At 46.8% G+C, this 11,859-nt stretch overlaps 1 protein-coding gene across 2 annotated transcripts in view; it reads right to left on the bottom strand.

Annotated features, from left to right (window-relative positions):
• Positions 1–269: 269 nt before the first annotated feature.
• Positions 270–11,859, bottom strand: part of PSMF1 (proteasome inhibitor subunit 1) — a 44,543-nt gene continuing 32,953 nt past the window's right edge. For both annotated transcript variants that reach the window (XM_070051980.1, XM_070051979.1), the window contains 3 exons: positions 2,366–2,419; positions 1,208–1,366; positions 270–683 (listed from right to left, as the gene is read on the bottom strand). In XM_070051980.1, coding sequence (XP_069908081.1) covers positions 632–683; positions 1,208–1,366; positions 2,366–2,419 — 265 coding nt within the window. In that variant the 3' untranslated portion in view covers positions 270–631. The remainder of the gene's footprint in view (positions 684–1,207; positions 1,367–2,365; positions 2,420–11,859) is intronic.

The following is an 11,859-nucleotide window of genomic DNA, read 5'->3' as shown; positions in this document are numbered from 1 at the left end:
CTGTGCCCTTGTCAGAGTGATGCAGTCTTTCCACAGTGTGCCTGCCCTGTCCTAGGAGACCAGTGCATTTCTAGTCACTCATTTTCTATCCAAGGAGTCGGACCCATCTTAGCGATCTCAGGAGCAACAGCAGTTTATGAGCGCAAGTGCCTGAGAAGCAAGAGCAGGCCCTGGGCGGGAAGAGAGTTGCTGGGCCCTACAAAGACTAAAACTCTAAAGCCTTGTCACCAGAAGGAGCTGTGTGCATCAAAGCAAAAAGAAAAGTGAGAGACCGGCAACGTGAATTTTGTATTGACATTTGGTTCTTCATAATAACATCCAAAATGCGTTCTGTTCTTATAGCGCTGTGACTGGGACTCCGTCGGGTGGAGGGTTTATGTTGCCGGAGGCTCCCTTGGAAAGTAGGGAGGAGCTGATGGTGTGAGATCTTTGGGACCTAAGGCAGCCGGGTGGAGAGCTGCAGCAAGTGCCTCAGCTCTGATAAGGGGAGGGGAGGCAACCCCAGCCGGCCAGCAAACACATGGGCAGAGTCCCTGGGCCCCAGCCCGCAAGAACACGGTTGCTGACGGGGCCAGTGGTGGCAGCTCCAGGAGAGTGGAGAGAAGGCTGGGATGTTACATTCTTGAGGCCTTCACAGGTACATGTCATCGTAGCCCGGCGGGGGGAGATGGTCTGGGTTAGGTCTGGAATGGAAAGAGGGGCTGGTGAGTCGGAGTGCGGGAGGGGCCGGAGCACACAGGCGGATGGAGCCTGCCCCCAGGGTGCTGTGGTGGAGCGCGGCAGTTCAGACCACGACTCAAGAGCCTGGGTTTGATTTCTGAGTCCCTCACCCGGGGTCAGTGACCTCAGCTTTCAGAGCCTCAATGTCTGCATCCATAAACATGAGGATAGTACCACCTACCCAAGACTGCTGACAGAGGATACAATGAGTCTGACACATGCTTAACTTCTAGTTAGGGGTAGCTCTTCCTCCTTCTGAGTCCTCCCTGGAGGGGAGCTAGGGGAAGGGAGGCACTCAGAGATGGCGAGCTCCTGGAAGGCTCTATGGAGGCAGCAGACAGCACCACGGTAGAGGCTCTACCGTCTCGGCATCAGTGGGTGGAGGCAATGGCAACTCTGCTCCTGGTTTCAGAGACTTTAGCTGCCACTACACGGAACTGAACTGCCATCAGGTCCCGCTTCTCAGCATACCTGGGTGAATACCTACCCTGATGGGCTGGTCCCAATGGGTCCAAAGGGGTCAAAGCGAGCTCCTGGGGGTACAGCGCCTGGCGGAAGCCGGTTCGGGAGGCCTGAGGATGGGTCAATAAGTGCTCTTGGGAAGCCAGATCTCAGGGGATCCACAATCATGCCACCTCTCCGACACCTGAGGCAAGAAGGCAAACTGGGTAAGCAGCCATGGCAAGGACTGCCCTTCAAGCAAAGGTGAAGAAAGGGGGCGTGGATGAAGACTGACCGTGTCCACTCTGAGGGTCTGACAGTCATGTGAATGGTGCCTGAAAGCCAGCAGGAAGCTGGCAAAAGCAAGAATGCTAAGGGACTGTACTTTTGGTTCTGTAGGCCTCCCTGAGCCTACTGAGAACCCTTGTTATGTCCTATACCCAAGCGGGGTGATCTGATCAAGAACAGGAGCTGGAACTGGCTAAGGTCAATACAGAGCTGTCACAAGGCTCTACAGGGCATATGTTAGGTTGAAGGACTAATAACTAAAAACAACCCATGAAGCCAGTTTCTTTGGCTCTGTTTCCCTTTTGGGCCTCAGAGCCATCTGAGCCTGCCTGTAGGTTGCCCAATTCTGGCTCCTGACAGCATCTGTCCCCCAAGGAGTTCCATGAACCTGACCTCACATGCTCCAACTAGGAGAGTGAGCTGCTATTCCCCCGAGGTCACTGTTCAGGCTGCACTGGAGAGTTAAGTGACTTCCCCTCTATCTAAAGAGGAGATGTCTAAGTTGGGGTCACCTTGCAGCAGAGGCTAAATCCAGTCTGAATTCTGCAGAGCAGACAGTGCATAGCCGAGGCAGCAGTAACTTTATGGGGTGTATGGCAAGGATCACAGACAGTCTAACGAGGCTCAAAGACTCCCTTTATCTAGCGGGGCAACCTCACAACAACCCTGAGCAACGTTCAACTCAGCGGCCCACTGTGTGCTCCTCCATCAGTGCCTGGGCAATCCTGAGGCGGCCCCCGTGCTGCACTCGGGCGCTGCTATGGGCACGACGCACAGTCAACACCAGGGCTTGCTCAGCCGCTTGGCAACAGCTTCCTCCTCCACCCCAAAGGAAAGCCTCAAATTAGAAGATGAGCTGGGGCTGAGAAGCCACGGGAGCCGGTTAGGTTGCTGCCACCTCCCCAGCAGTACTCACCCAAAGGGGTCTAGGTCTTCTCCCCCGACGGCAAACGGGCCCAGGGGATCACACCTGAAACAAACAAGGAACAATTACCACACGTCACAGAGCAGCCAGGCGCCAGGCAGCCAGGGGCTCGAACCCAATGCCTGCAGGGTCAGAAAGGCACTTCCAGGCAAGGGGGACGGGTCCCTGCAAGAGACCGTAACACAAGGAAGGGATCCTTCCAAGGGGTCCTTGGCACAGATGAATACCAGTATTATAGCAGCAATTACGTGAAAAGGGCTCATCACAAAGCTAACCACATGGAGAATCTGCCTGTTTAAAGCTAAAAATATTAACAATGGTAACCTCCACATAAATTCTATTTTATTCGACCCTTTCTCTGTATAATGAACAAAGAACTTTTCATCAGAAAGTTATTCTAAAACCCAAACCCCAAAGCTCAGGTTTAAATGCTTCCCAGGAGTAACAAAGGCACGGAGTCTCAGCAGCCGGAGCTGTGCCTCTTATGTTTGTTCACCGTGGGTCTTGCATGAGCTCTTCCACTACTACACTGCACTGTTTAGGCACTGGAGCCCTCTGGAGCGTCATGGGCCACAGCCACTGTCAGTTCTCAACAGTCTCCTCTCCAGTCCCCCCACAAAGCCTGTTTTTGCCTTCACTGACACTGTGAGCTGTGAAAAGGAGTGGCTACTTTCTGGAGGACAACTCAACATCCTCTCTCTAATGCATACACAAAATAGAACCTGGCTTTTGGAAGTCTTGTGTAGCTTTATATTGAGCCAATAGTTAAATGCCTAAGTATCCATCTTAAATTAAGAATACAGAATTCAAATGAAAATATATCTAACAAAGACTTTAAGCAAGGAAATTGGCATCAGCTTAAATGGGGACCAGTCTGGTATCACGTGGTATACTCCTAAATGCAGCCATGGAAACAACAGAAACAATGTCCTCAGAATGTTTTCAAAATGCTTTTTCTCAAGTGTGAAGTGCGGGTGTGGGGAGGATTATCAACAGCAATGGGAAATCAACTGTGAAAAGTACGTGTGTGGGGGCGTGTATGTGTAAACAGAGCTACAAAGAGGCATTCTCAGAGTGTAAACAGTGACAGCACTCCTGGATGGGGAGTTTCTTCTCCACACCCTCCTGTGATTTTCTATACAGGATCTGTATACAGTAAGGCAGAGAATTAGTATTGAAGAAAATGTGCTTTGGAATCTGCTTGGAGCTCTGCAAGCAGTACAAAGCCAACAGTTCTGGGGTTCCCGCAGCTCCTGCCAGAACACAGGGTCGCTTGATACACAGCAGCTACCCTACACTTACAGGAAAGAAGCCATTAATTAGAGAACTGGGAAGAAATCCAAACAGGCGCTTCTCCATCGGTTTCACCTAATGGGCTGAAAAGGATATTGCAACTGAAGCAGATCAGGCCAGGTTTCCAAAGGAAGGAATTATTCGTGACCTAGGTTATTGTTCCCAGGCCACGGCTCACGGAGCTAGTAGTCAATGTTATTGGTGGCCTCCGACATCCTGCCTCACTGGAGACAGACCAGGCGGTGCCAGAGGGCACCCTGCCCACTACAGAATGGAAACAGGGGGGCTTTTGGTGGCTGTTAAAACGCCTCCAAGTAAAGGGCCTTGACTGCTCCTAATTTCTGGACCACAGCGTGTGGGAAGGGAGAAGAAAGACAACAGTGAAGGCTAGAAAGGCAGCCACAAGTTCCACTCTGCTAATCTGCGCCCTTGAAATTTCACAGCACATTCAGCAGTCACTACAACCCACGCACATTTTGGTGAACTCACAATGCACAAGCTTAGAATCTGACAAAAACAACACAGGGGGTCCGTCACCTCCCTCAGAGCCCCCTTGGCCGACCCTCAGTTTGGATGTGTGGAGATGAACTTATGGGCATTCAAATGCAAGTCATTTTTGTACAAGGATACTTTGAAACATTGTGGGGGGAGGGAATGCAATAAAAAATGTTATGATGCAAAAAATCTTTGAAATCACACATACTTTTTTCATAACTGCATTTTTCATGACATTTTTGAAGACCTCTTGTATGCATGGATTTTAAAATATGTTTGCATAGAAATAAACTTCCCTTTTAATCTCATTTCCCATAGACTTTCTGAGGCAGCCTCGCCTCATCCAGGGCCTCTGAATGCAAGCTTCTAGTGCTCACCTGCTGATCAGCTGCAGGGAAGAACCAGCTGCTCTAAGCTGTCAGGAAACAGGCCGGGGCTGGACCCACTGGGGAAGTACCTCCCAGCGGAAAAGTGGCCTGCTAAGCGGCTGGGGTGATCTTGAATGCCAGGGATGTCTTCCTCATGTGCTCCCCTTTCCTTTCCTGTAAAACCCACATGCCTTGTCTGGGCATGGAAACCAGCTGCTGCCCTTCTAATGGCCCAGTGGCCCAGTGAGTGAGCTGGACAGGCCTCAGGGCTGGGAGCCACAAGACGTGCTCTCTACTTCGCATCCTGGATCTTCTAGCTGGCTGGCAGAGGCCTGTACCTCAGCCTTTGGGGTCTGCTATGATGTGGAAACACAGTATCGGATGTAAACAGATGTCTTGACAGGAAGGGCCTGGAAGAAGGGGACCAGGAGCCACATTTGTTTTCTGTCAAATGCTGTGCAAAACTTAGGTTGTTTTTTCCAATTTAGTTTTCAAAAGATGACTTCATAAAATCTGATTTTCTAAATAGTAATGCATTCACTAGCTTTAAAATTGATGAGTAACAAAGGACCAGACGCTGGTCCCTTAGAAAGGTTAGATTGTGAGGCCGGTGCTGTGGCGTAGCGGGTGAAGCCACCACCTCCAGTGCTGGCATCCCATTTGGGCGCTGGTTCTAGTCTTGGCTGCTCCTCTTCCTATCCAGCTCTCTGCTATGGCCTGGGAAAGCAGTAGAAGATGGCCCAAGTCCTTGGGCCCCTGCACCACGTGGGAGACCAGGAAGAAGCTCCTGGTTCCTGGCTTTGGATTGGCACAGCTCTAGCTGTTGTGGCCATTTGGAGAGTGAGGCAGTGGATGGAAGACCTCTCTCTCTCTCTTTGCGCCTCTCTAATAAATAAATCTTAAAAAAAAGATAGGTTAGACTGTATACCAGCATATTTTCTGTAACACTAACATCCTAGCATTTCCATAAAATGAATGAGATTCACACTTCAGTGGGATAAATGCATTTATGAAGAGCTGCAGGCCACTTCCAGATAGGTTCTGGCACCAAGCTCATGACACAAACATTTGGTTTTTGGAGCTCTTTTGATTTTAGAACTGTAGCTAAGAGGCAGTCTCACTGTAACAGGCAAACATCTCATTTTTAAACCTGTCCCCAGCCCATAGTCTTTCCACAATGAACACAACCTGTTTCTTGTATGCGCCTCCAAAAACACTGCACAGAGGAGCAAATTATGTGCCTCCCTTACCTACTTTAACAGCTGCATGTGCTGAGCTCAGCAGTCCTCTGAGTAAGTCTGATTACCACCCCTGATTTTAGAATGAGGAAACAGGCTCTGAGGGGCAACATTTCTTACAGAAATCCACAGAGTTGGGTAAAAGACAAAGATCAGGTTCACACCAGGCATCTTTAGAACCTGGGCTGTTGCACTTGGTGTTGAGACCACTTACTTCTTAGGTGGTTACTGTAATGTTCAGATTTAGATCCACCATTTTACTATTGGTTTTCCAATTATTTCCTCTATTTTTTATTACTCTGTTTATACTACTAAATTTTAAATTTACTATGTTTTAGACTACATCTCTTCGTATAGTTTTGTTGTTGTTGTTGTGTTTTTTTTTTTTTTTTTTAAGTGTTTGCTCTAGAGATGATGATCTCTTACTGGACTTTTTAGTCTATTTCAAGTAGAATGTAGAAACCTTAACATTACACACAGGTCCCCTTAATTCTCCCCTCTTAATGCTACAGTTTCATAGACTACATTACATCTACATACATTGAAAATCCCATCATCTAATGTCATATTTTTGGATCTCAATGGAAAAAACCCACATATTTTACAGAACTCCAAAGAACAGTCCATTACATTGTTCAAGATATTTAGCCTTTCTATTGCTCTTCCTTTGTTCCCGATGCTCCAAGTTTCCATCTGGTATCGTTTCCCTACTGTCTGGAGAACTTCTTCTCGAGAAGCTCTGTTGACTCTGATTTCTTAGTTTCTTTTCAAGAAGAATATCTTAGTATCCTTCAGAAGTGAAGGTGAAATAGACAACGTACTCAGTGACTAAAATTCTGGGTTGACATTTTTTTCCGAGTATTGTTCTCCTTTCTGGCCGCCATGGTTTCTGATGAGAAATTCACAATCCTTTGACTCCTTGTTCGTCTATGAGCAATGCCTTGCTTTTTTCTAGCTGTGTTTGGAATTTTTTTTTTTCTATCTTTAGTTCAGCAGTTTGATGATGATAAGTTCTGGTTTATATCCCTTAAGATTTGCTGAGTTTTCTGAATCTGGAGGCCTACTTGTTACATCTGAGGAGTTTCCAGTCATTATTTTCTTTAAGCTATTTCTTCTGTACTTCGCTTTTCTCTCCTGGACTCCAGTGGCCCTAAGGTTAGACCTTTTATGACTGTCCCAAAGGTCCCCGAGGCTAAGCATTTTCTCTATTGTTCAGTTTCTACTCATCTATCCTCTAGTTCACTGACTCCTCATCAAACCTGTTCTGATACTGATGCATCTACTGAGGTGTTAACTTAGATCACTGCATTTTTCAGCTCTAGAATTTTCACCTGACTCTTCTTCAGATCTTCTCTGTTTATCTGCTGAAACTTCCTTATCATTCTGTCCGTTGCTCACTTCTAGGGGCATTTCTTTAAAGTTGCTTAGAAATCTTTGTCAGATAATTCCAACATTCGTGTCATCTCAATAATAGCAAATACTGATTGTCTTTTTGTGAGCTGAAATTTTGACTCTTTTATGCCCAGTGATTTTGGAGTTCTATCATAGATATTTTGAACATTTTGATATGAAGTTTGGAAGAATCCTGGTACTTTTGTTTCAGCAGGCAATCGACTTGGTTGGGTTTGGGTTCCAAGATCTGGTTTCATTGTCAATTCTGTTTTAAACCCTTTGCATACATGTATGCAAAAGGTGTGGCATAGTGTATCACATACGTGCTATTTAGTGATCTGTATGGGACCTGGATCCGTAGTTCTGTTCTCAAAGTCTTTGATACGCTATTCAGGATCAGGTCCACTTACGCACAGCTTTCAGGTAAGCCCAGGAGCCTACAATGTTATCGGATGCTTTCTGAGCTCCTCCCTCCCTAGGGCCCTCGTACTTTCCATTTCCTGGGGAGAGAGCATTCCCGTTTTGGTTCTCTGGCCAGAAAGGGGGGCTTTAGTTACCTACTTTGCCACATACTTCCCATGACTGTGCCACTGTTTTCACACATCCAGAATCAAGCAGAGAGAGGACAAAAAGCAACAGTGGTTGGCCTCACACTCTTAAGACGAAGTCCTCTTTTGACCGGGAGGTTCTTCTCCCTCAATGTTAGGTGTCAGACTGTCACAGGCTGAGGAGTGGGAAAACTAAATGGAGAAAGGACAAAGGAAGCAGAGAGATTTTCCCTTCCCTCTCTGGGCTTTAGTAGAGCTCTCTCCTGCACCTTCAGCCAGAATTGCAGGGCTCTCTCTCCAGGCTGATGTCTACCTCCTTGTTTTGGGCTTTCTTGAGTTCAGACTAGAGGATATCCGTGGGGCACACAGGTGAATTCTCTGTCTGTTTGACGGTACAAACTCTGATCTTCTCCTATCTGCTTTCCCAAACTGCAGGGTTTTCAGAGTCCTCAAATACTTACTGCATGCATTCTGTATGAAAGTCAGGATGGAGGTGCTTCCTCTAGAACCAGAAACTTCTTAACCGGTGCACAGCACCCACAGCGCTCGTTTCAACAGGCCAGGCTGCTAGTCTACACCCCTGGGTGATCGCTGAGTGTGAACACAACACTTATCCACACACCAGGCTTCTCTGGGAGTTCCAACTGTGGGTTCATGGAAAATCCAGCAGCACAGACCTGAGTGAGTATTTCCAGGTCCTAGTCCCTAATTCCACAGCATTATTTGACCCATCTAGGCCAGCACTTTGAACCTGTAAGGTGTGCATGAATCTAGGGCATCTGGCTAACAGATAAGTTCTAATTCAGAAGCACAAAGGTAGGACCTGAGATTCCAGTTCTGGGTTTTTCATGAGCTCCCAGGTGATCTGCCACTGCTGGCCTGGGACTACAAATGGCTAGGTTGTTTCTTGGTCAGCTATCTCTAGAGACAAGAGTGTATGCACTTACACAAACGGCACCAGGCCACATGCCCGGTGTATGCACACCAATACGTCTTTCCTTTCCCTTACCTTGAGGATACCTATGACTTGAAAGGTGAGCCAAGGACTGAGAAATACCACATTTAGGTTAAGCAAGCAAACATTTTTAAAAGAAACCAAGAGGAAAAAAATGCATAAATTACACTGAAATATTATAAAACATTTAGAAAAATGTCACCATAATCCGAGTCTAATGCAGTGATTATTTTGCTTTTTTCTCACCTTTCATAAGCATGTTTTTAAAAGTTTATTTATTTTTATTTATTTGAAAGGCAGAGAGAGAGAGAGAATCAATATTCTCTCTGCTAGCTCACTTCTGAAATGCCTGCAATAGCTAAAATCAGGAACCAGGAGCTTCGTCTAGGTCTCCCACATGGGTGGCAGGGACTCAAGCACTGGAACCATCATCTGCTGTCCCCCAGGGTGTGCGTTAGCAGGAAGCTGGATGGGAAGTGGAGGTGGGACTCTACCCCAGGCATCTGACATGGGATACAGGCATCCCAAGTTTTTAATGTAATTTTGGGTTCCAGTGTTTTCCTCCCCATAGGAAGTGCATTTCTGGAGTTGTCTTTGCTATCGACATTTTTAATAACAATCACTCAAGTGAAGGAAATTCTTAAAATCTACTTAATCTACTGTAGGCATTGATATTGCTTTTGGGGTGTGTGTATATAACTATAAATAATGTATTAATGGATAACTTTCATTCCTTTTTTCCCCCTCCCACTATGTGACAGCAGTAGCCAACTTTGGTTGGCAGACAGGAAGGAGTTATGTGCAAGAATTCAACTGCACCTGATTTAGATAATGAGATTTGGACTCTTCGACCTAATGAGACTTAGAGAAGATTTTAGACTGAGCTGATGCAGTAATGGGATAAGACTCCTGGGCCCCTCTGAGAGGCCAGAAGGTAGAGTATGGTAAGCAGAATTTTGCTTTCTCTTAAGATTCCACACACTCTGGTACCCAGAACCTGTGAACAAAATGAGCAAGCACTCATGCCACTATTTAGTTATACGGTGCAACTGACCCCACGATGAGAGTTATCTGGCAGACTAATCTAACACAGGAGCCGTAAAAAGCTGGGGCAGCATTTGGTTCAGCAGTTAAGATGCTGCTTGGATGCCCGAATCCCACATTGGGAGCTCCTGCTCCTGATTTCAGCTGCCAGCTACTGTACACCAGGGGAGGCAGCAGTGACAACTCACATAGTTGGGACCCTACCACCCATAACAGAGACTCAGATTGAGCTCTGGCTCCCAGTGTTTGGGGAGTGAACAAGTGGATGGCAGCAATCTGTCTCTCTGGTGGCAGAGGAGACTGGAAGCCTGAGAAGGCTGGTTCTGAAGATGGAGGAGGCCACATGAGAAGAAATACAGGTGGGCTCAGGGAACTGCAAGAGAGAAGCCCCAAGGAACTCGGTTCTGCCAATGACCTGAATAACTTGGAAGCAAACTGTTTCCCAGAGCTTCCAGAAAGCAGTGCACCCCTGCTGAGACTTTGACTTTGAGTCCAGACAAGCAAGTCCATATTTCTTTCTTTCTTCTTCTTCTTCTTCTTCTTCTTCTTCTTTTTTTTTTTTTTTTTTTTTTTTTTTTTTTTTTTTGACAGGCAGAGCAGACAGTGAGAGAGAGAGACAAAGAGAAAGGTCTTCCTTTTGCCGTTGGTTCACCCTCCAATGGCTGCTGCGCTGCGGCCGGTGCATCGCGCTGATCTGAAGCCAGGAGCCAGGTGCTTCTCCTGGTCTCCCATGGGGTGCAGGGCCCAAGCACTTGGGCCATCCTCCACTGCACTCCCGGGCCATAGCAGAGAGCTGGCCTGGAAGAGGGGCAACTGGGACAGAATCCAGAGCCCCGACCAGGCCTAGAACCCGGTGTGCCAGCACCGCAAGGTAGAGGATTAGCCTACTGAGCGGCGGCGCAGGTGCAAGTCCATATTTCTGACACAGAGAACTGAGACAAATGGTTGCTGTCTGAAGCCACGAGGTTCACGGGGATTCGTAACACAATAGGAAGCAAAGACACATATGCTGATGACAGTTACCCCAGGCTATCTGCTCTACAGTTTGGGTTTGACTAACTTACAGATACTATGGGATGATAAATAAATAAATCCTAAGTGATTTAAAGGAAAAATGCGACCAACTCCAACACTGGCAAGGATAGGGAAATTGGAAATACCAATTAATACAACTGTTTAGGAAGGCAACAGGACAAAATAATAAAATCTGCATCAAAACCTTTACAAACAGGCTTAGTCCCGAACAGTCATTCCTCAGGAATGTGTGCTAAGGAGAGGACCTCCACTGACACAACATGTGAATGAAAAGCTTCTCCAATGACACATTAAAGCTCTGGCCGTCCCAAAACAGAACAACTTGCAACATCCTTAATTCTTCTTCCCTTCAGAAAGCAAGTCCTGTCAGGTGCACCTCCCAATGACGCCCAGGCCCACCTACCCAGATCTCCACCCACCGCCACTACTCCTTGCCTGGAGGCCTGGGTCTTCCTATTTTGATCCTTGCCCCTCTATAATCCACCTCTACAAAGGAGTCAGGGAGACTTTTTAAAAATGTAAACAACTTGAAGTCCCTCGACCTGCAGTGGCCTGGGCAGACTCCACAGTGTCACCTCCATTCTCCGTCTCACTGCTGAACTGAGTTCCAGCCACACTTTCTCTTTGTTCTTAGAATAATCCAAACCAAGACAGTTTCTTCCAAAACAACTGCTGACCAACGTGTGAAAAGGAGGAAGTCCTAAAGGGCTGAATCCTGCTCTAATGCTCACGAGCTGTGTTACTTTGGGCAGGTTATTTAACCTCTCTGTACTTTTTTTTCTCCTATAAATGATAATGACAGCACCTACCTCATTTTCTTATTTTGAGGATTAAAAAAGATATTTTACACTTAACACAATTGCTCAGCACACTGTAAAGGCTCAATAAATACCAACTATGTTAGCATGTTACATGTAAGGCAGTTAACTGGGATGCCTTGAGAGAAAAAAGTCCCCTCACATGTTGACATGAGTGAAATATACACTTCCTTACCACCACCACTCCTCCCTACACTGGTTCCTTGGCAATAAGAGACAATTACACTCAACACCACAGTGCTTTTTACTGGTCCTTTAAAATCTGGCTCTTCAGGTGTCATCGCTATGAGCCTTTCCTT

This window comes from Oryctolagus cuniculus, chromosome 11 (assembly GCF_964237555.1).
Source record: "Oryctolagus cuniculus chromosome 11, mOryCun1.1, whole genome shotgun sequence".
Classification (NCBI taxonomy): Eukaryota; Metazoa; Chordata; class Mammalia; order Lagomorpha; family Leporidae; genus Oryctolagus; species Oryctolagus cuniculus.
Note: the sequence above shows the minus strand (reverse complement) of the source record. Positions and strands in the feature narration are given on the sequence as shown.